Genomic DNA, 25355 nt, shown 5'->3' with positions numbered 1-25355 from the left:
ATTCAATTTTTATACGCTGAGAGTCAGTTTGCAAAGCGATGATTCAATTAGGTTTTTTTAAAATACTTTGCATGCTTTACAGCGGGGGTTGCCAATCTTTGTGAAGTTGAGAGCTACTTTTTTGGTTTATATTAGCGCTGAGGTCTACTGTTTTGAAGTATTTGATAGTCGACTAGTCACCAAATATTGAAACGAGTCGTCAAATAATTGGATAATTATATATTTTTTTCTTAAATGTATGTATGTAGATAAATAGATACTTTATTCATCCCCGTAGGGAAATTCACACTTCCAGCAGTATCCTTGTGTTGAAAAATAAAATAATAAAATATAGAATACAAAAATACCCAATCTAACGTGTTAATATAGAGTATTTAAATAGTTTTACGGAAAATACAGACTGTAATAAAAATAGGGTAATATGCAAATGTGGGGGTGGGGTTTAATGTGGGCTTTTACTCCCCTGGGTGGAGTTAAAGAGCCTCATGGCATGAGGGAGAAATTATCTCCTCAGTCTGTCCGTGGAACAAGACTGTGACAGCAGTCCATCGCTGAAGCTGCTCTTCTGTTTGGAGATGATGCTGTGTAGTGGATGTAATGAATTGTCCATGATTGACTGCAGCTTTTTCAGTGCCCGTCCCTCAGCTGCAGTTGTCAGGCTGTCCAGCTCTGTACCCACAAAAGGAGCCCGCCTTCCGCACCAGTTTATTAAGACGAGAGGCATCGTTCTTCTTAGCGCTGCCTCCCCAACACACAGTTGCATACAAGAGGACCCTTGCCACAACAGTCTCTTAGAACATTTGCAGGAGCTTTTTGCAGATGTTGAAGGACGCCAGCCTTAGGAAGTCGGCTTTGTCCTTTCCTGCACAGAGTTTCTGCGTTGGCAGTCCAGTCCAGATGTAGCATTAAAGTTAAATTCGTTATGTGGTGAAAGATAATAAAGATAACAAGAAAAATGGATACAGTAGAAAAGCACATTTTCTTGAACAAACTACAAATTCGTCAATAAAAAATGCCCTCTAAAACCATTTATGCCCAGTTTTTCTCTCTGGCTGACCGTTTTTTTAATATCCACACGTCATTGTCCTTCTTTTTCTCTGTTTCATAAAATTTTGTTAAACTAATATTTCGTCAAAAAAGACAGGCCTTCGAGTCACACCTCTCCCCCCTCTCGACATTCGCGTTGCCGACTCCTCGAGCAGACAGTGCTCGGCAGGGGCTGGTATCAGCCAAAATCACCTCTCCACCGTAGTCCTCACAAATAAAATAGGAAATTTAACTTCCAAGAGGTGGTTCATAGAGCTGGTTAGTTTGGAAACAACACATCACTAATTAAGAACCGAGCTGTAGGCCTAGGTGTAAAATCCATGGCCCACCACTGCAAATTGGTGTCAATGAAACGCATGTTAAACTGGTAGCCGTTCAAGCTAATAATGGCAAAAGAGTAGCTTCAAAAAGGTCTGTATTATTAGTACTGGCCTAATATATATTTTTGAAGTACAGTGGAACTTCGGTTCTCGGCCATAATCCGTTCCAGAACCCTGTTCGAGAACCAATTTGTTCAATCACCGAAATCATTTTTCCCATTAAAAATAATGTAAATTGTTTTAATCTGTTCCAACACCCTGAATGTTTACCATGAATGTGTAACGTAAACATGAAGCTAACCCAGGCTAATCGTACGTTCGCGTTATCGTAATCTTCCGTACGAAAGATTACGCTAACATGAACGTGTAAAAATAAAAAAATCAGGTCGAATAGAAGTCATTTAGCACCTCAAGTGGCTAGCGCTTCATTGGAAAGGGGGCTCCGTTCCAACACCCTGAATTTTGGGCTCAGTTCCAACACCCTGAATGTTTACCTGAATGTTCAACGTAATCATAGATCTAACCCCAGGCTAATCGTACGTTCGTGTAAAAAAAAAAAAAAAAAAAGAAAGAAAAGAATTATGAATAGGATTTCTTACCTTTGTGGTGGTCAGCAGAAGGCGCATGCTGTATTCCCTAGCAAGATCGGAAACTCGCACACCTTTTTCATATTTAGCTATTATGTCTTTCTTAAAGGCAATAGTTGTACGAACAACTTTTCATTTTTCACCTGTCCTGCTTGCACCTTCTTCGGAGGCATAGTTAGGGGCTAAAACACTCCGTTCACCGATATTAAAAGCGAAAGCAAAAAGAGGCAAGTGCGCACGTGATAACAGTTGGTTACAAGGGCTGGGGGCGATCTACACGATCTACACCCGTGATGCTCAGCATCGCGCTTTAGCGTACGCACTCACGCATTACCGGCGTTCGAACTCTGATTTTTTGACCGAACGGCGAAGCAAGAATTTCTCGAAATTTTTGGTTGGACTCCAATTTGTTCGAACTGAGAGGCGTTCGGAAACCGAGGTTCCACTGTAGTTTGAAAAAAGGTAGGAAATACAATGTCCCTCCCTAATGTTTCTTGGTGGCTTGATTAATGCCCTTAATCTCAGGGGAGGTTGTCATCAGGCACAGAGCTGTGGAATCGGTAATTATTCGGAGATGAGAGGTGTGCCATTTATAATGTGGGCATGCGGGGAGACGTGCTCCTTTCCCTTGAACCTACCATTACCGGATAATCAAAGTCTATTTCATTTAATTTTTGATTCTTCGGTGTGTGGCATAGAGTATTTCGAAACCATTACGTGAGTCATTCATTTCTCTCCAAGGTTGTGAAAAAAAGGGGTTCTTTTCTCCATGGGTGTGAGCGCCCCCACTTGGGAAATGCAACCTCGTTTCACACTGGATGCGAGGGTGAACGTTTGCAGTTTTTGTTTCTTTTTTTTTTTTTAATACGGCGTACACCGGATATAAAACAGGACAATAATAAACTGGAGTCGAACGAAAGTCGGTTTTGGGGGAAATTTGTGTGTGGTCAGCAGGAAGCAATAACTTGGGGCGGTGGAGCCGAAAGAAAAGGAAGTTGAGGATTTTGAAAGGCTAGCAATAAAAAAGTTGTTGATTTGGGCCATTTAATGGAAACTATAGGGGCTAGTAATTTAGCAGTGTTTGCTGTCTCACTTCAGTAACCACAAATTAAACACGATTAATTTTTACACTCAACTTAGACAAAAAAACTCTGATTAAATGGACAGTGTGGATTATTTGACCTCTCGATGTTGATGAATGGTGTCGTGCAACCAAAAACAAGTACAAAAAAAGCACAAGGTAGAATACAAACTACAGAGACTCAAAGGGATTGTTAAGTTTAAACTTTAGTAGACACTCCAAATAGGGAGAGAAGACATACATGGATTTTGAAAAAACAAGGAGGACTGGCAGAGGAGCCTTCAAGCTCTCTACTGTGTCACCTCTTTTTATTAAATCTTCAAGGATACAAAAAAGAAGATTAGCCCTGAAGGGTCTGAGGATCAAAGAACACCGACATGATTAACTGATAGCAAAAAATGATGTACCGGTAATAGTCAAAACATCGAACAACAGTTTGAAATAATTGGCAAAATGAGGAACTGGCATATGAACTCTCCTTTGCATCTGTCCAATATTAAAAACAGAATAAGGAGTTTAAACTGAACAGTGACCAAAAATGTACCATTTTACTATTAATTTTTTGCCCGGCCTATTTGAGGTTTTTGGGTACCCGTAGCAGCAAGATGACGGCATCCATGTCTTCTCCCTTCAGGTGTAAAATAAACGCTAATTCCTTGACATGCGTGTATTTAAAAGAAAGCAAGTTTTTACCAGCGCTGAATAATTGACACCGTCCCATTAAGAGGTTGGAATGAATTACTTAAGTATAGATTCTATCCATCCATCCATTATCTGCACCGCTTATCCTCAGTAGGGTCGCGGGGTTGCTGGAGCCCATCCCAGCTATCTTCGGGCAGTGGGCAAGGGACACCCTGAACTGGTTGCCAGCCAGTCGCAGGGCACACAGGGACAGACAAGTCACTTGCTCATTCACTCCCAGGGACAATTTTGGACCGGCCAATTAACCTAACATGCATGTTTTTGGAATGTGTGAGGAAACCGGAGGAAACCCACACAAGCACGGGGAGAACATGCAAACTCCACACAGGGGGTTTGATCTCACGACCTCAGAACTGTGCCGCACACGCGCTAACCACTGCGCCGCCTTGCTGCCCGGTATAGATTCTACTTCTGATAAAAATGTAGGCCTATTCAATTTTTTTTTATATTGGTGCTGCCTTTTCAAAAATCTCAACTGTTATCCCTGTAAACATTACATTCACAGAAAAAAGACCAAAAAAATTCAGATAAATCTTTTGTTAATCAATTAACAAACATGCAGACATGTACAAGTATGCTATATATTTTGTCTATTTTATCAAATTGAACCCGAGCAATATATCTGGGAAGTAATCCGCCCATTTTCAACATGCATTTTCTCGGCTCCTGCTCTCATCAATAGTCACTGAAGATAATGGATCGCGGCCAAAACATTGCAGTTCATTTTAGGTGGGACACAATTGCACGCTTTATTGGCCGGAATCAGAAAAAAATTCACTCTGCCGGCCCCTGCTCTCAGCAATAGTCGACCGGGGATAATGTATCGCGGCCACAACCGTACATTTTATTTTAGGCGGGCAATAACGGCAGGGAGAATTGCTTGTGGCAGCCCTAATGCATTTTAGTTTGGGCAGATATAAAGGCAAAAAAAAAGCTGCAAGGCCCAACTAAAGTGTGCTCAGTCAGTCCCATGGATCACCAAATATTTCTTAAACCAAGTACAAAACACAAAGTAGTGAGGGAATACAGTTTTAATCAGCATATATTGGACAGCTGAAACATATATGCACCAACCTTAATATAATGTAATCTGCAATCAGCACCAATACTCGCCCATAATTTAGTAGTCATGGTAAAAAGTGCAATTTTTACTTCATAAGATCACGTGTAACATCCCTCTGTTGCTTTTTTGGCAGCTGAGTTAAAAAAAATAATGCAAATTACAATCCAAGTTCTAACACTAAAAATTAAAAACACTTTTGTGTAATAAAACATCATAGACGCCATTAAAACACAATAAATCAGATTCATGGGGACTGCCTGTACTATTGAACTATGAAGTGTAGTTTAATTAGGTGTTAACGATAACTTGGAGAAAGTAAGGGCAAAGACATAAATAAGCAAGGGAAAATGGCTGTCCTCACATTTGGCAGGAAATAAGAGGTCAGAGGGAGAAAGTGGTTGAGAAAATCAATGCCAGGGAAAGGACGCTCAAGCTCTCTTTTACTGTACGTTGCAATTTCTTACAACATTATGAGAATAAAGAGAGGCCAAAATGATATTTTCAGTGCTGATACAACACCGTCTTAATTTACACGAAAAATATATTTATTACATCGTGGGTTGAAAAATATTCCGCAATCCATTATCCCTGATTGCATACTGCTGCAAGGAGCGACCGGAAAACCACATTTTCTCAGGCCTGGCAGCTCTTTTTTACCGTTCTGTCCACCAAAAAATGAAGTGCACTTGTACAGGCGCGATCTGTTATCCCCAACTGCATATTTCTGCAAGCGGGGACTGCCAGAGCTTTTACTGTATTTCTGCCTAAAATTAATGCACTTGGTCCCTTATCTGGAATCCCATATCCCTGCGAGCGGGACCAGCACAATACACATTTGTTGGCAAGCCCGCTTAAAATGAAGTGCACGGTTGTGGCTATTATCCCTTAACCCTGGGTGATCCATTATTCCCGGATGACTTTTCTTGAAGGCGGGCTCGGGAGAACACATTTTTGTCATGCGCGGCAGTTCTTCTTTTTTGTTCTTCCCCCCTAAAATGAACAGCACCTGTGCGGCTGTGATCCATTATCCTTGGTTAAGCATTGTGACGAGCTGGGTGCCAACAGAGTGCATGTTGAAAATTGGTAGGGCGGGCACCTCACAGATTTTCACATATTGTGGCAGGTTAAACGAGGGATTACACTATTCTAATATAAATATTCAGAATGTTCCTACGGATATGGCTTCCCCAAATCAAATGCACAGTTGTGGCCGTTATCCGTTATCCCCGGTCAACTATTGGTGAGACGAGGGCCAGCAGAGCGCTTTTTTTGTGGTTCCTGCCACTGAATCGTGCCATTGTGGCCTGTCTAAAAGGCTACGGTCTATTATCCCCAATGTACTATTGCTGAGAGAAATCGGCCGAGAGAGCACATTTGTGTCATAAGTGGTGGCTTTTTTTTCTGCCTAAAATGAACATCACCTGGGTGGCCGTGATGCATTATTCCAAGTAAAAAATGGGTGAGTGGATCCAATTTAGACAAAAAAATTGTCATTGTTGTCTTTACATGGCCGAAAGTTAGGTTTAACCCACCAAAAGTAACTTTTTAACCAAATAATGACATATTTTTAATTGAATTGAACTGTTTCTATTATTGAAAACAAGGTCGTGAAACTTTGTCGTCCTGGAAGGGAGATTACTACTTGTGAGGCCCCTTCTCAAGGTTTCTTATTTGCCTCATGCTGAGGTTTTGAGTTTTCCCTTGCCCGCATGTTGGTTTAAGATCAGGGGATGGCATAATTGTATCCTGTGCAGTCCTTTGTGACATTTTGTGATTAACGACTATACAAATACATTTGACTTGACTTCACTAGATTAGACATAGCACTCCAAAATAAACACATAATAAATACTTGAAAAAGAAAAATAAGATAAAAGACTGTCAGCATAGATAGGCAAAAATATTTACAACGCTCAACTACTGGCCCAAGTTCTAATAACAGTACAATGAAAAAATAGTACATTGTACCAATAGTGTATTGAAAAGTAGTGCAATAACAATTAGCTGGGACAAAAATTCCCAAATAAGTGGCAGGATATATTTTTTTCACAGTTTTGCGTGCTTGTTTAGGATGGTGACGGCCCTGGGGAAGTCTCTAAGCCTTTTTTTTTCATTTTTTTAATTGTTGGTGGCCGGGGTAAGAAGAGTCTTATAATTTCGATTGCTCAACTGCAGTCTCCCAAGCCGTCAATGTCCTCCAGACTGGGCAGAAAGCAGCCAATGACCTTCTTGCCTGTGTTGAATACTCTCTGTATGTTATTTCTGTCCACATCACAACATATCACCTAAGAACTTTGGCGTGTTCATAACCCCTTTTCCCCCAGTTTTGATGGATGGGACACCTGAAAAAATTGATCCTATACTTACCTTGTAACTTGTACTGTACCTTGTAACTGACTGATTATAGCATCTCCGTGGAAGGCCATTTTTATACTGTCAACCTAATCTTTGTGATATCCTATTTGATGGCTGCTCCCAAATAGATAAATCTTACCTCTTATATCATATTGCTAGAATATTGAACTCAGTTCCGGGACTAGAGGAGATATATAAAACATATTGTCATTTTTTTTATTTGACTTTTCCTATTTAATAGATTAGTCCCTGAATTGAAAATGAATACAGATCCAAGCTAGCTATATGATATTTCACGTTTTTTAATTTTAGCCCTCATTAATATTTATTGAAGCCGATCTCGGTTCTTATATCGACTCCGCTGACCTGCTTTTCCGACGTTTTCCGGCGAGAGCTGACTGCGACATGAAGCTGTCAGCATCCGGCCTGATAAATGAAGACATAAAACGAGGCTTTGTTCTTCGCCCTCTCGAGGCCACCCGCAGGTCCTGCACAATTACCCTCTCCCTTTTGTTGTTTTGCAGCCAGTCTTGATGTCGACAGGACACACTCCAATGTACACATCGGCCGTATCCACCCTGGTAAGAGCTCGGATGGAGCAAAGTCTGAAAGTTGTGGTTGTCGCTCTCCATTGTCGCTCACCGCTGTCACTCGTATTGTCCAAACTCAATTGTGTGCTCGTTTCCTGTCATTTTGCACAATCTGGTTATGGCCTAGTTGGATTCAAACGAGATAAACAACCCTCATTTCAAGATTTTTATCAAGGATGAGGTTATCGTTTTCGTCGTGCTGTCACTGTGACCATATTTCACTCATTCATGATAACGTTGCCTGGTTGCATGACATTATCGTCCAATACTTCCCATCTGTGATATATTAATATACAGTTACAAAAGTGAGTAAATCCATCACATTTCTGCAGAGATTTCACTATAATGTTTGATAGAACATCACTGAAGAGCACTTCGCTTTGACACAATGAAAAGAAGTCTGTCAACAAAGGTCATGGCTTACTGGAAAGATATGGTCAGATGAGACAGAGATCAATTTATTTGGCTCAGATGGTGTGAAGCATGTGTAGCGGCAACCAGGTGAGGAGTACAAACATGTCTATGTTGTGCCTAATGTCAAGCATGGTGTTGGGAATGTCACGGTTTGGGGCTGCATGAGTGCCACTGGAATTGAGGAGTTACAAGGAAAATCAAGCGTGTTCTTTTAAATACCGGACTAAGGAATGATCCCCTCTCTCCATAACCGTGGTCACAGGGCAATGTTCCAGCCTGTCAATGACACCAAATACACCTTTAAGATGACCAAGCTTGCAGAAATGTAAGGGGTGTACTCACTTTTGTGACATACTGGTATATGTACAAAAAGTAAAATACGATGTACTACAAGAGTGAATTATAAATAAATATATTAATTATAATAAATTCAGTAATAGAAAAAAATACATTGGAAATATGCATAATCATTCAAAATTGTAACAGAAAACAAAATAAAAATACAATAAAAATAAATGCAACACAATATTTGAAGTAGTGATATTTTTCACTATTAAAGTATGTCATCATTATTTTGGGAATTAGAAAAAAGAAAAGAGAGACACATACGGGGTTCAGTGTCTTACCCAAGGACATACGATAATAAATAAAACATATTTTAAAGTTATTCATGCTATATTTTATATGATATTTATATTCTGTCATAAACATTATATGTAGGAAATATTAAAAATAATAGATAATAAGATAAAAATATGGTTTTATAAATTACTCATGAAGAACAAAACTACAGAACTTTTTCAGTATTTCAGCCAGGTTTTTTTTCTATTTATTTGAATTATTATCAGTAATTTTACTCTCTAAAACCTTCCCAAATTGTCATTTTCTGACCTTGACAATCTGTTGGTCCTGATTCTCATAACTTGTCATAACCGCAAAGATGGTGTCAATCTCACGGCTCATGAATTTCTCCCTTCTTTGTTTAAAAAGCCAAATTTTAATTGCGAAAAGGCCACCAAAGAACAACGCCGGGCTAATATTTTGGATTTCACACTTACAGTACTTGCTGCTAGTTTGCCCTTACAATGGTTTGGCGAGGAAGGCGCAGCCCCCATGATGCATTGCAATATGCGCGTGGGCGCCGTTGCAGCCGGTATAGTACTCGCGTGGAAGCGTTCTCACGTAGGTGGTTTCGTCAGTCTGTCGCTTTGTAGCATTAATGGCGTAGGGCTCGCCACCACTCCAGGCCTCATTGATTTACAGGTGGGAGGCGAACGCTGCAATACTTTGGCAAAGTATGAAAGAAGATAAATCTGGCTTGTGTGCACTAGGACTGCTCAGGTTAGTTGACGTTGTCAACAAAAATTGATAAAAGTCGTTTTCGACAACAAATACATTGTCTGCTATTGTCGCCAGACGCGTTTTTCCAACAGCACCTGAATATAATCCCTGCTGAGAGTCGTTCATCCGCAATCACATTCATGTCTCAAATAGTAACCTACAGAAATTACAACAACATCAAGGATGCATACCAAAAATGTTAAAATTTGCGAGCATTTTAGCCAATAATAAGATTACAGATGCTGCCCTACTTACGAACGAGTTCCGGATGATCGTTCGTAAGTTGAATTTTTTCGTAAGTTGATCCAGTGCTATATTTTGTATGGAATGTATGTTCAAGGTTTATAAAGGTATGTTTAAGGCTTGTATAGAGGGATCAGAATTTTCCGCGGATCCGCGGATTTCCGCTGTTTTTGAACCCCAAAGGTCGTTCCCGTAAATCGTCTAAATTCGATGAGAAAATATTTTGGGGGGGTGAGGTATAATACGTGACTGTTTCATCACCCCAAGTTAGCAGTTAGAGATCGCGAGAAAGATCTGCAAAAAGAAGCGCAGCGCATTAGATCAATAACACACAACAAATAGATCGACTCCTACCATTGGTCGATAGGTTCGCTGATAACCAATCAGCGGAGCTTTTGTTCAGAGCATTGGCTTTCTCAAACATAGCGCTCCTTCCGGTCTTTTCAAACGGTGAAATGAGTGTTTGAAAAAGTAAATATGAAAATACTAAGAAAAGAAGACGAGGCTTTTGTCTCCGAGACTGATAAAGGAATCAAGAATAAATTTAAGTGGTCATGGCTGGAGAAGACTGTCACAGACTGACATGTATTTTCTTTAAGCATGTTCAGTTTGTGCATTCTATTTTCAAATTAATGATGAATGGTTATTAATGTATATATTTTCATATATATTGTTGATTAGTAGCTAAATACAAGGTCCATCTTCATCATCAAAACACAACAACAATGGTGATGGTTGTAACATTGTAATCCCCCAATTGTTTTAAACATCTTAAAACTGAAAAAAAAACATGGTTTCTGTTTTGTTGGATTTAATTCATTCTAGTGCAATTCGCCCCCCTGAGCCCCCCACCGGGCTCCGCCCTAGACCTGGCCTGTATTTCAGCTGAAAATGAAAATCTCCATTCTGATCCCTGTGTATAACCAGCTCAGTAGCCTAGATGGTAAGGCGCCCGCTTTGAGACTGGGAGGTCGGTGGTTCGCGCCCCGGCCGAGTCATTCCTAAGACTTAAAAAGTGGTCGGCGGCGCCCTCTGTTGGCTGCGGCTGCATCGGCTCGCTACAACGGGTCAGGTGCAATCGACATTTCGTTCTGTGTACGTTGTTACACAGAATGACAATGCAAGGAAATTATTATTATTATAAGTAACCTTTATTGTTTTGCACTAAAACAATAAACATTTCATAAAACAATATGCTCGATAAAGATAAAGTTAAGTTTAACCGACTTTAGGAAGATGAGCTTCAAGAGTTAGGCGACTTCCTCCTCCGTGGTCAAAAGTAGCCGAAAAAAAGCGTTCCAACCATTTTCTCAACCGCATCGAGCTTTCTTATTTCACTTTCATTTCAAAAGAGGCTCGCCTCTTCTTTACACTTTGCGGCAACCATATTGAATGGATGCTCGAGATATTGAACAGTCAGAATGTCAAAGTTCTTAGCGCACTGGAGATACAGTATAGATTGTTTACACACAAATTAGGAAGAGGAAGCGGATTTCTTCTTCGGGGTGGATGATGACCTCTGTTCTCGGAAAAAAGTGCACACAATACAAAATCTTACTTACAGCAATGTCCGGATATTTTTCAACATCCCCAAAAAAATATTAATATCTACCGTTTTTCATAAGTCGAATGGTTGTAAATGGGGGAGCGTCTGTACTTGCAAGGATTGCAAAGCAGACCTTGCGTATCATGCCAGTACCTCTGTGATGCATCGAATTTTAGCAGTAGGACTGTTGAACAAAACTCAGTCTTACTCGGCTCAGTAAGTTTGAACTTCGGACGTTTAGATAGATAGATAGATACTTTATTCATCCCCCCTGGGAAATTCACATTTCCAGCAGCATCCCTGTGCTGAGAACAATACAATAATAAAGCAAAAATAATACAATATACAAATACCCAATGTGACGTGCTAATACCCACTGTAGCGTGTTATATAGAGTATCTAGATAGTGCTACACAGAATACACATTGCAATAAAATACTGTAATATGCAATGTAGGGGGTGTGGTTACTCCGCCGGGTGGAGTTAAAGAGCCTCATGTTTGTGGCCATGAAAATAATTTGTTGGTGTCATAGGGTGGGGAAAATGTCGTAACAAAACCCAGAAAAACCTTCATAGTTCACGTCGTAATGTAAAAATAGCATGAGCTAGGGACGCCATAAGTGTCAACTGGCCAGGCAGTACTTGTCCAAGACACTCCAAAAGAAGTGGTGCTCCGACGACCGACAGTGTCAACTGTATTAAGATAATTAGGTCTTATAGGACTAATCATTTTTTTATTTATCGTTTTATGTATCAAGATTTGTAATGGTATCACATCAGTATCTGTATCTTTGAAGTACGCATGTTGGTTGAAGCAAAAAAAAAAAATCGCCACCAGTTTTATCGTAATTGGATTCGATTGACATGGTAACGCTAATGTGGGCTTGTTTGAAGACTACACACATGTTATGAGTCCCTCCCAGTCAGTTTTCAACTTTGAAATTTCAAAGATATGCAAATAACCTTCGAAAAGGAAAAAAAAAGGAAAAAAATTGTTTTTCTCAAAGACTGTCAGCCCTTTACAGATACGCCTGACAAACATCTTCAATTCTATACACTGGCCTCCTCCCCAAGGGAGCCTTATTATCCCATCCCCTCTTTGCTCTGCACTTTTGTCGGTCCCGGTATCTGCTGTCTATCTTCATTTTCCTCGTCCTCCTTTACCGTTCTTTAATAAATGTTTAAAGATGTCTCTGCAGCTTGAGTGTAATTACTGTGCAGCAGCAGTCCAGGTCCGCTGGGAAAGGGAAGGGCAGAGCTTATGCGTGGAGATTGGAGTATTGGAGAGAAGGCGCTCTGGCGCTGTATGAATGGCAGAAGACAGATAGCAAGGGCTGGCACATGCGTAAAGGTGACATCACAGCAAAGCTGAGATGGAGGAGTCTTCTCAGACTGGAATGAAAGCTGACAGCTTGTCCTTCTGCATGTCCTCATATAATTGTGGTCAATGCAAACATAACTGTATATTTTTTAGCTTTTTTAATCCACTCAAAATACAGTTTAAATAATGCTGGTTTGCTAAACTAACAACAAAAGCTAATCAAATAATAATTACTGTATTTTCCGCACTTTAAGGCGCACCGGATTATAAGGTGCACACCCGAGAAATAGTCTTTTGTGATATATTTTTCAACATATAAAGCGCACTGGACTATAAGTCGCATGGAATAAGTGCCCCCACTACCACGGGGACCACGTTGGCATGACCTTCATCATCTGTTCCAAATGCTGTTCAAACTCGCTGTTATTCTCCAGTTCCGTGTGTTGTTTTTTACCAAAGTTGGTGTCAGCTGGGATTGCCACATCTATTATTACCACCCTCTACCGCTCTTTGTCCACCACCGCCACTATGTCCGATTGGTTAGCCAGAAGCTGCTTTTCAATCTTAAAGATGCAGTCCCACAAGATATTGGCCCCGTTGTTCTCTTCTGTGGTCTGGGCTACCAGGATTTGGGTACTTCTATGCCATACTGGTTGCAGATTTTCCTACATACCAGTGTTTCTCAATTATTTTCCGTTCCAACCGCCGTGTTAAGGTCTGTTCTTGTACTGTCATATTCAGAGCCTCTGTGCTGACTGTCAGTCCTTTGTTTTCAAGATACTGGTAGGATTTCTTGATGTCAGCCACCGCCTCCATCTTACGGTGGTACATGCTGTGTAGGAGCTTGACTGCTCATCCTCCTCTATGATCTCATCAAAGTTCTGCTACCTGAGACATTCACTCAGAGGTCATATTTTTAGGCCATCGGTTCGATTGTATCTCGGATTTTCGATGTTTTATCCCAGACCGTGACATTGATGCTCAAAAGCCTTCGGCCTCAATTGTGCATAGCCATCTAGTGCTGGACTTGGAGTGGAACCCTCCTTCCATTGGTGTCAGTAGCTTCTATCTCTTTTGCCCACTTATAATACCAGCGGGGTATCTGATGACTGGTAGTGCGTACATCTTGGCTCGCACCTTGTTTCTACCATTGAGCTGACTTTTCAGGACTTGTCTCATTCTCTAGAGATATACACAGTATATACATTGTAGATTATGCAACTGTATTTCAAAAATATTGGTCATAGTTTCTAGGGGAAATTTGTGTTCACAGTTGAGAACCAACACCGGTGTCGGTCCGAGAAAAACGTTGAATTGACATCCCTAGGTTTTACCTGAACAATGATATTTTTTGGTCCCTCAGAGTTTTGCCACCGCATAATTGAACCCCCCCACCTCTCTCTCACTCTCGCATCACTGCCGTGGCCATTATCAGCAAAAACAAGCAAGTAATTGGCACCCAAATCCACTGCTTTCCCCTCTCCGCCTCAGCACCGCGGTAGAGTGTCAAGTACAGTATAGCAAAAATAAAACATGAAGTGTATTTTTCACTGAGCACAGATCAGCAGTAGAATGACGTTAGCCGATATGGATGATGGAGGACATCGGGGATTATTCTTTTTCTTTTTTGGGGGGGTGACTTTTTAAGAAGGCACGACTGGGACTTAGATAATAGCCTAGAGCCTTATCAAGGATGTGGAATTTGTGAAGCTTGTGTTGTTGTTTTTGAGGGATGGCTTTGAGCTTTATCCCATTTTTAGACAATGACTACATTTTACATGCTGGCATTATTCCGATCAGAAACTGAATATTCTGACTATAAGGTTAAAAGTTTGTTCTGTTTTTAATATTGGACCCCTAGATGAGAGGTTTCAGAAGATGCCAGTTTGTTTTTCTAAATGTTATTGCGCTCTGTTCTTTTGTTTTCACTATAAAATCATGTTGCCGTTCTTTGATACACACACTCTTTAGAGCGGGTCGACTTTTGAAGCGCAGCACGGCGGCGCAGTGGTTAGCGCGTGTGCTGCACAGTTCATGTGTTGGGAACCTCCTGCGTGGGTTCAAATCCAGCTCCAGATTTCCTGTGCGGAGTTTGTATGTTCTCCCCGTGCTTGCGTGGGTTTCCTCCGGGCACTCCGGTTTCCTCCCACATTCCAAAAACATGCATTTCAGGTGAATTGGCCGGTCCAAATTGTCCCTAGGCGTGAATGAGCGAGTGAGTTGCCTGTCCCCGTGTGCCCTGCGATTGGCTGGCAACCAGTTCAGGGTGTCCCCTGCCCACTGCCCGATGATTGCTGGGATGGGCTCCAGCACCCCCGCAACCCTACTGAGGATAAGCGGTGTAGCTAATGAGATGAGATGAGATGAGACTTCTGAAGCCTAGGGCATGTGAAAGAAAGGAAGGGTTCACCAAATTCAGAAAATGTTTTGTGCTTGTTTGCTCTAAAATTGTAGTGCATTGCTGAGTCTTGTGTGTTTACTCGTTGTTTTTGTGCATGGCTTGAGAAAATCATTGTAAAACACTATATTTAGATGGATAAAACAGTGACATCCCCTATATATAGGTGGTTACAACTGTGGCATTTTCATTATGGGGGAAGTATATAAACTGGAAATGTGCTGGAGAATTTAACCAATTGGATCATTTGTCTCTGTACTACAGGCCCCATAAAGGGGGTGTTAGAGACCCCACAAAAGCAGATTTTACCAATTATGTTAGAATTTACTGGTGGTGCTTTGACACAAAAACTTGCTAAAGACGCTTGCGGAGGCCAAAAGTACAACTGTGTAAAATTGCACAAAAATCGGTTCCGCCGTTTTGGAGCCTATACGACACATACAAACACACACACACGCACAAATGGGCATTTATTAAGTAGTTTAGATAGATACGATATATGTTACTGTACCAATATTTAACTTGAGGAGTGTAAAAAAAGAATTAATTCCTCACTGTACTGTGAAGAAATCGTCAGTGGTTCCCCTGACGCTTGTATGCTTAATTGTTGCAGTAATTCATCGGGCATTTGAAACATTAAGATTGTTGACTGTTTAATTGGTCTTCCAGCTGCGAGATGCAGCAGTTATGTCCTAAATCCCCTCTCGGGTGCATCGTTTTAGTTTTACAAATTGAGCTGGGGCAGCTGTGATGGATTCATATGGTTAAATTCGCATTTCTGAAATAACTGCCATCAGGTTGATTATGTGCCATTACTATGTTATTACTATGTTATAACAACAGTACCATGCAAAAGCATTGGCCCCTCAATAACTTTTTGACATATTGCCATATTTCAGGCTTCAAACTTATATATAAGAAAACTTTATTTATTTTCTATGAATTAACATGGTATGAGACACAAACGTGGAAAGAAACCAAATGTATTCAGCATTTTATATCGTGCAAATAAAATAAGATAATAAGTAAAAAGGTAAGAAAGTGTTGCAAAAATATTGGCCCCTCTTGAGTTAATACTATGTACAACCATCTTTTGGTCCGATCACAGCCACAAGTCTTCTTGGATATGTCTTTATACGTTTTGCACATCTTGAAACAAATATTTGCCCATTCTTCCCTACAAAATAGCTCAAGTTCCTTAAGGTTTGTTGGTGATCGTCTGTGCACGTTTTTTCAGATCTTTCCACAAATGCTCTGTAGGATTGAGATCTGGACTTTGGCTTGGCCAGTCTAACACCTTTATATTGTTAGTTTAAAACCATTTCATCACACATTTTGCTTTATGCTTAGAATCGTCCTGTTGGCAGGTAAACTGCGCTCCATTCTCAGGTCTCCTGCAGACTCCAATAGATGATCTGCAAGAATTGCTTGTATTTGGCTCCAGCCATCTTCCCATTAAAATTTTCCCAGTCTCCGCCAAAGAAAAGCAACCACAGAACATGATGGTGCCACCACCATGTTTGACAGTTGGAAAGGTGACTTCAGGGTGATTTGCAGTGTTACTCTTACACTAAACGTAACGTTTTGCATTCAGACCAAAAATTAAAATTTTGGTCTCATCTGACCAGAGGACCTTGTTCTACATGTGATTTGTGTCTCCCATGTGGTTTCTTGCAATGCCAAACGGTATTCTTTCAGAAAGGGATTTCTTCTTTCTACTTTACCATAAATGCAGATTTATGTAGAGTAACTAATAATTGTCTTATACACAGATATACCCACCCGAGCTGTATATGCCTGCAGGTCATCCAATGTGATCGTGCGCCTCTTGGTTAATTTTTAAATTAGTTTTCTCCTTGTTTGGGCCAAAAGTATAGGAGGATAGCTAGGTCTTGGGAGTTTTCAGTGTTTTTTGCTCTTTCCATTTTTATATGATTGCTCACACAGTACTCCAGGTGGTAAATGTTGTGAAATCGTCCTGTATCCCATTCCTGCTTTGAACTTTACCACAACTTTGTCCCGGACCTGCCCTGTGTGTACTTTTGGTCTTCTAAATGCTGTCTGTTCTCTAGTGTCTCCTTTCACAGATCTCTGAGCCCATCACAGAGCAGGTGCATTCAAACTGAGACTTGTTTACACACAGTTGCACTCTGTTTGTCATTGTTAGTCATTTAGGTCAACATTGGATTCACTAGGCATTGTAGGTTGTGTGGTGTGGAGTGAGGCAAAAATCGGCTTTAGTTAACCACAAAAAAGGCAGACTTGTATTTTTATCGTTTATGCAGGAATAGTCCGAGTCCCTTATTAGAAGCGTTATCCTCAACTTGAGGATAGCGGCGATCCTCAAAGTAACGATTTGGGAACGGATTTTTACGACTCCTCCGGACATGGGAACGCTGCGAATCCGGGATTGTGAAAAATAACCTTAATTAGAAGTTGCAGTAGGCCCTGTGTGTTCATTAAGCAAACAGTGAGGCACTCTATCTGACTTGGAGAGTTCCTGGCAGCCTGATCGTCAATCAAAAGTGAAGGGAGCGTGAGAGGCGCTCACTGTTTAAACTCAAGTGGGTAAATCTATATGGAAGTGAATAAGAATTGAATGGATGTTGATTGTTTGTATTTGTGTTTGTTTTAATCGATGTGTGCTGCATGTTGCACGTCATCACGTTTCTTTATTCGAATATACATATCCCAGCCTTGTAGTCCTAGAGAAATGTGTTTTCTACTTCTCTTTTTCTCACCTTCTCTCTCGCGATCTCTCCTTACTTGTTCCCTTTTTTCCTTTTCACTTTTAACTCATTCTCTTCTCTTTTTTGTTTATCTCTCTTCGTTTTCTTACTCAAACTATTGTTTGCTGTCTCACTCTTTTTTTCTTTCCCTCCCCTCTCTCTCTTTCTCTCTATCTCTCTTTGTCTTTTTCTCTCTTCTATCTCTCTATCCTTACTTGCTGTCTCTTTCTTCTCTCTCTCTTCTTTCTCTTACTAAATCTCTCATTCTCTCTTGGGTTTCTGTCTGTCTCTCTTTTCTTTTACGTAATCTCTCTTTGGGTTATTTTCTCTGTTGCTCTCTTTTCTCCTCTCTCACTTTTCAATATTTATCTTCTTTTTTTACTCTCTCTCTGTCTTTGTTTTATTCCACTTTCTGTCTCGGTCTTCCTCTGTTTTTTTTTCGTACTTGCTCCCTCTCTCTCACTCTCTGTGTCTCCCTCTCCCTCTTCTCTTTTTTTCTGTCACTATTTTCTCATCTCACTTCTCTCTGTCTCTCTTCTTTTTCTTACTTGCTCCCTTTTTCTCTTTCTTTTTCTCTTTCTTTTTCTTCTTACTTTCTCTTTCTCACTTCCCTCTATCTCTCACCTTTTTGTACTTGTACTCTCTTTCTAACTCGCTTGAGTTTCTTTATTTCTCTCTCTCGTTTCTTTTTATTACTCTCTCCCTCTTCTTTTTCTCTCTCGCACTCTTTTTTTTTTCTATTTCTCTTGCCCTCTTTTTACTGTCTCTCTATTCATTTGATTTTTTTTCTCTCTCATTTCCTTTTTTTTAACTTCCTTTCTCCCTCTTTATTGTTGCTTGGTTCCCACTTATCTATCCATTTGCTTCTCTCCCTTTGTTTTCTTTGTTTCTCTCTCTCCCGCTCCCTCTCCTTACTTGCTCTCTTTTGCTTACCTCTATCTCTTTCTCTCGCCCTCCTATTCTTACTTAATTTACTCTTAATTTATTTATTTACCTCTCTCTTCTTTTTCTCTCTACTCTATTTTCTCTTTCTTTCTTCTCTCTATATCTCTTATTTTTCTTACTTGTTCTCTCTTCCTTCAGGGAAACAGTCCTCCTGTGGTGGTGAACACAGAGACACTGGATGGATCGCCATACGTAAGCATCACCTTTAATCGATGAAAACTTGACTAGAAGTTCTTTGACTGCGGGAACAGCCATTTTGGGCATCGACAAAACGGGGCTACTTTTGTCCAAAGCCGAAAGGAAAATTATCTAGGTCAGATTTTCAGGTTCTCCCGCGGGGACAGCCGTAATTGCCAAGGTAGTAGTGATGGGTTGTTAAGTGTTTCAGCCAAAAAGTAAATTAGACCAAAAAAACATTGTGGCTATTCATCAATCAGGTACCTTGCTGGCAGAACCGTCATAATGTTCCGATTGAAATTGGTGAAAATAGTCAAGTTGCCACTCCTCGTATCAGTAATGCCTAAAAGTGATTGATGTCTTGTTTTTCTGTCTTATTTTGGATAAAATTTTAGCTGTAATTTTCCCAAAAGTCATTAAACTTCTTTTTATTCTGGCAGGTGAATGGAACTGAAGGGGAAATTGAATATGAGGAGATCACCCTGGAGAGAGTAAGTCAAATTGATTGTTTTTGTAGAAATATAAACGAAATAACTAAAGTTATTGTCAAGTCCATCCAAAATAGGGATGTCAAACTTAATTTGGGGTCGGAGTACTTTAAGCGAGTCAACTCCAAGTTTCTAACTTTGTTTTTCATGGTTATGCATTACCATCCAGCCTATATTAGTAACCCACCCCAGTTAATGATCAATGGTGACAAGGGATCTTTTCTAAAGAGAACACATTTTGAAACCTGCCAACACTGCTTGTAAAAACGCCTAACTCTTCGAAAAAAAAAAAGATAGAATCCAACATTGTATAAAATAAGGTCAAACATCAACAAAATCTTCACTCAAGAACAGTATTGTAGTCTACGGCTGATTTATTTTGGAGCAAGACTAAGTTTATGTGCATGAATGAACCGCTCCAACGATTTCGGTATTTATAACTTGGCTTTTAAAAAGTGTATACTGTTGTTTTTGATGTAACATGCGTAAAAATGGAGTTCTTGATCAAATCTACAGTCAAAAGGTTGGCATGTATAATTCTTTTCTAAAATAACGGGGGAAAGACTTTTTCATGTTTGGCATTGAACTGGTTTATTTTACCAGTAGAGTGGATGCAGTTTTACACCTGAACCAACTTACCATGGTTTACAAACTCAACACTGCCCCCTAGCAGTAAAAGAAAGAATTGGTTTGAATTTATTTAAAAAAAAAAAATCTTATTTTTTGATAGAAATGACCTCGAGACTGGCTGCTTTGTATGACACACTGTATTTAAAAATGTATGGCAGGCCAGATTAAATCATCCGGTCCTATGTTTAACATGCTCGACCTAAAAGATGTTTCTAAAGATTGTTGCCGGAAAAATAATTCCGACAACTTAACACTTTATTGTCCTTATTTTACAAGAAAAATCGAATACAGTAATAATTTTCCACTGGCAAATAATTTTGTCAAATTTTAAATATGATCATTCTGTCACGAAGCGGGTTGGGAAGCAGGAAGTTGGAACTCATTTGCGTAGACGATCTGTCACTTTAATTGAGAAAGAAAAGTTGTCCAACACACAAACGGACCAAAAACAAAACAAAGCAAGCTCAAATGCAGGCAAAACTACAGACTAGGCATTTAACGGGATTAAACAGAACTTGCAGGAATCTCTCAGAATGTTACACCGAAGTGCAACAAAGTCCAACAAGCACAACAAGAATAAACAGGTATCAAACAGGCATGAACAGGTTTTCAACAAGGGTAAACAATGATGTGGCAAAGGGCAGTTCCAAAAGGCGCGTTTAAGTACCCATAGAAGTAATCAGGAAAATGCAGGTCAGCCGGTGTCAAGGGGCGGGGCCAGCTGGGCACCATGACAACCGTGCAGGACATGATACATTCTTATTTTACAAGAAAAAAAACTAATAACGGGAGTTAAAAAAGTAAACTCTCCTTTAACTCATACAAATAACATGACCCGGTCAACCTACTTCCAACTGCGCTCCATCAACCGTCTCCGCCCCTCCCTTACCCCACATACAACAGCCATCCTCGTCCATAACCTTGTCACCTCACGACTCAATTACTGCAATTCCCTCCTCTACGGCTTACCTCAAAAGTCCCCCCATAAACTTCAGCTGGTCCATAACTCTGCTGCCTGCATCCTCACCAAAAAAACCCTCTCGCCATCACATCACCCCTGTCCTTCAGCAACTCCATTGGCTCCCAATCAACCATAGAACTACAAAATCCTCCTCTACTCTTACATAAATGGCCCTTCATAACCATGCCCCTCCCTACCTCTCCGACCTCCTTCACATTGCCATGCCATCCCGCACCCTCAGATCATATTCCTCCCTCCATCTCAGTATACCCCCTGCCCGCCTCAGCTCCATGGGGAGCAGAGCTTCAGCCGCTCTACCCCCAAGCTCTGGAACTCATTGCCGCCTGACCTCCGAAAATCTGCGACCCTGTCCTCCTTCAAATCCAGACTCAAACCTCACCTCTTCAGACTTGCCTATTCTTGACTTCACACGCCTCTTTTAACTATAATGTGTTCTATTGGCTATTCATTACTTGCTCGTTTTACTCTTTGTTTATTGTTGTGTCCTACTCATATGTACAGCGACCTTGGGTGTCCTGAAAGACGCTTCAAAATACAATGTATTATTATTATTATTATAATTATAAATGTGGACTTTTTGCAATGTTTTTGGGAAATTAAACACAATGTTCAACATTGTTGTCACTGTGGAATTTAATAACTTCGCAGAGCACAGCAGACAAGGTCCGATGGCACACTATTGGACTGCAGCACAATGCTTGAAAAAAAAGCTGCCTTAATCCATGTCTAGTTAACCCGATTTGACAAATTACGAATTATTTTTTTCATCTTTCACTTGTAAATGCAATTGCAGGGGAATTCGGGCTTGGGCTTCAGCATAGCGGGGGGAACCGACAATCCCCATGTTGGAGACGACCCGAGCATCTTTATCACCAAAATCATACCTGGAGGAGCAGCGGCTCAAGATGGACGACTGAGGTAAAGCCATTTTCTTAACATTTTTTTTTGAGCTTCACAACACAAAGAGGAGGAATGTTTACTGTATAACATTTAGGTAACCAGTTTCTGCCTTTGTGAAAGTACCCTTAATGCAACATGTTGCATCCTAACTAAACTAAATTGAAGTAAACCAAACTAAACACAGAGTGAAACTCATTTGTGTATTAAAATACAAGTCAGGTCAAGTCATGTTTATTTGTAACACCCTTAATCAAAAATTGTCTCAAAGGCCTGCACAGACCACAGATTATTGCAAACCACAGAGTATTATTACACCATCTCCTGATTGAAAACCTACATGAGGGCATGGAAAAACTCAAAAACCTCGACATGATAAAAATGAAGAAACCTTGAGAAGGGAGGTAATCCTCCTTCCAGGATGACCAGGCTGCAATGGATGTTGCAATAACAAATAATAAACAGATATTGTCAACATAAAATATAGGTTATTCATATGCTATAGAATAGAAGTGTGTCTTAAGCCTAGATTTAAACAGTTCCACTGAGGTTGCAGATTGAATCTCAGGGGGAAGAGCATTCCACAGCACTGGGGCCCGAATGGAGAACACTCTCGAACCTTCGCATCTCTTCTTGGCTCTTGGGATCACTACAATGAAATGCTTTGAAAAAAGAAAAAAATCTCAGCAGCTAATGCGAAAAACAATGTAGCATAACATTCTTCCCATTTTCTGAGAAATGAGTTATACTAGTACGATACGAAATTTTATTATTATTATTAAGTCTCCGTATATTAATTCCTTATTCGTGTATTTTCTCATCCTTTCAGGCTAAATTTCAAGTTGAAAGTCCCGAAAAATCAAACTTATTGTCTTGGTGTATTGAATGGAATATCTTGTTTTACAAATTTAAAAAATATTAATATACAGAATGATAGTGAGCCAAACCACTTTCTGAGTATTAGGTCAGAAAATGTTTGAAAAATGTTTGTGTCTTGGGAAAAAGGGCGTGTTTTTGAGGTTATTAAAATCTGTAGATAAACTGCTCAAATGACCTGAGTTATTTTGATTTTATACAACCAGAAACATATAGTTATAGTTACCCGAACCACTTCTCTGAATTTAGGGTGAGAAAATTTTGGAACATTTTTAATGTCTTGGGAGAAGGGCAGGTTTTTCGTGAACATTCAAAATTTTTGAAAACTGAAAGCAAACAGCTCAAACGACCCAGGTTGTATTGATTTGATACCATTAAAAACGTGGTTCCCTGGACCACTCCTTTGAATTGAGTATTAAAATGTATTTGGAAATTACTGGTATCTAGGAAAAAGGCTTGGGTATTGAAAGTCATTGAAAACTGAAGGCAAACTGACACAGGTTCTATTGATTTTATATAACTACAAACATCGTGACCCGAATTACTTCATTGAGGGTTAAAAAATGTTTGGTGTTTTAGGAAAACAAACTGTTTTTCACGGGTATTAAAAGTCATCGAAAACTGGAGTCAAACCGCTTAAACGACCCGGGTTGTATTGATTTAATACAATTGCAAAAAAATATCTTTTAACCAGGTCTCTGGATTGAGGATTAAAAAAATGCAAATTTTGCATGTCTTGAAAATGGGCTTGGCTATTGAAATTCATTGAAAACTAAAGTCAAACTGCTTAAACTACCCAAGTTATATTCAGGGTTGGGTAGGGTTACTTTAACTGGATTACTTTCAATTACTTTTGGATTACTCCAATACCAAATATGCTAATAAAAGACAATGGAAACTAAATATGAATTAAATTTATGACTCACAACACGTGGTAAGCTTTCTCTCCTTGCTTTGATCTCTTTGATCTTCGGCAAAACTAACATAAAATGCAACAGAAACAAAATGAAAATAAATCCAAACAGCTTGCCAACATCATTTTTGCCGTTCCATGTATGCCGTTATTCCCCAAGCCTGCACAAAATGTAGTAATTGTATTCATATTTAGTTTCTTTTGTCTTTTATTAGCATATTTGGTATTGGAGTAATCCAAAAGTAATTGAAAGTAATCCAGTTAAAGTAACCCTACCCAACACTGGTTATATTATTTTGATACTACAAGAAACATAGTGAACCCGGACCACTTCTCTGAATTGAAGGTTACAAAAAAGGACTTTTTTGATGTCTTAGGAAAAGGGTGTGGTTGTGGGTATCGAAAGTAATTGAAAACTGAGGTCAACCCGGTTATATAGGTTTGATATTCGAAACATTGTGACCCGAACCACTTCTTTTAGTTGAAGTAAAATGTTTTAACATTTTTGGTCTCTTCGGAAAAGTGTGTTGACACTCTGAAGACCTGGACTCAGATTACTCCTGTATTATTTTGATGGACTCCTACTACATCATCTCAAACTTCCCTAACTTCTTCCCTTCCATAGTGTGAACGACTGCATCCTATTCGTGAACGACGTGGACGTGAGAGAAGTGACCCACAGCCAAGCCGTGGAGGCTCTCAAGGAGGCTGGTGCTATCGTCCGGCTCTACGTTCTTCGCCGGAAGCCCGCGGCGGAGAAAATCACTGAGCTCAAACTTATCAAAGGGCCCAAAGGTAAACACACAGCTCATAATGGATTCACAGCATACATTAACTGACAACGACCAATTCTTCTTGTATTCCAAGGACTAGGTTTCAGCATTGCAGGAGGCGTGGGAAACCAGCACATACCGGGAGATAACAGCATCTACGTCACCAAAATCATAGAAGGTGGAGCGGCGCACAAAGATGGACGTCTGCAGATCGGGGATAAAATCTTGGCGGTCAGTGACTTAATGATTGCATTGCACTTACCTGTCTAAAGATGGATGGATGGATGGATGAATGGACAAATGGATAGATGGATGGATGGATGGATGCTGATATAAATCACCAAAAATTAAATACAAAACTGGTGTCTGAAACTTGAAATTTTGCAGCCTCAGTCAGCTCAATCCTCAAGTACTAATCAACCCCTCCACCCCTCATTGAACCTTTCCTTTATTTATTTATTTTTAGTTTCAGTGGTGTTTTTTTGTCTATTTATTAATGTATTTATTTATACATTTTTTGGGGTCCCACATCCTTATTACAATGATATAAAATACCGTTGTGAAGTTCCCCGTGAATTCAGTCTTAATAGATGAGTGTCAGGGAACGGACCGAGGGGCAGGAAGGGTGAACTCATTTTTGCGTAGACGATCTGTCACATTTATTTAGAAAATAAAAGTTGTCCAACACGCAGGGACCAAAGACAAAACAAAAACAGGCTTACAGGCAATCACTCAGAACAAACGGGCACGAACAGGTCTTCAAGAAAGAAAGACAGTAACTCAGAACAAACGGGCATGAACAGGTTTTTCCTCGAGTCAAACAAAACAATGGTATGGCCACGGGCAGTCCCAAAACGAGCCCTTAAGAATCCCACACGCAATTAAGTCAATCTGTGTCAGCCGGTGTCAAGGGGCGGGACCAGCTGGGTGTCATGGC

General features: G+C 40.1%; 1 protein-coding gene across 1 annotated transcript in view; it reads left to right on the top strand.

The window, feature by feature from the left end:
- The window catches only part of LOC148349075 (disks large homolog 4-like), a 73258-nt gene extending 48570 nt beyond the window's left edge, over positions 1-24688 (top strand). The window contains exons 3-8 of the mRNA XM_088321665.1: positions 7680-7736; positions 18821-18874; positions 19300-19350; positions 21753-21877; positions 24271-24440; positions 24513-24688. Of these exons, the coding sequence (XP_088177791.1) occupies positions 7680-7736; positions 18821-18874; positions 19300-19350; positions 21753-21877; positions 24271-24440; positions 24513-24688 (633 nt within the window). The remainder of the gene's footprint in view (positions 1-7679; positions 7737-18820; positions 18875-19299; positions 19351-21752; positions 21878-24270; positions 24441-24512) is intronic.
- The last annotated feature ends 667 nt before the right edge of the window (positions 24689-25355 follow it).

The sequence above is a fragment of the Urocampus carinirostris genome, chromosome 17 (assembly GCF_059441175.1).
Source record: "Urocampus carinirostris isolate Australia breed hairy pipefish chromosome 17, RoL_Ucar_1.0, whole genome shotgun sequence".
NCBI classification, from domain to species: domain Eukaryota; kingdom Metazoa; phylum Chordata; class Actinopteri; order Syngnathiformes; family Syngnathidae; genus Urocampus; species Urocampus carinirostris.
The sequence above is the reverse complement of the archived record's forward strand: the minus strand, read 5'-3'. Positions and strand labels throughout refer to the sequence as shown.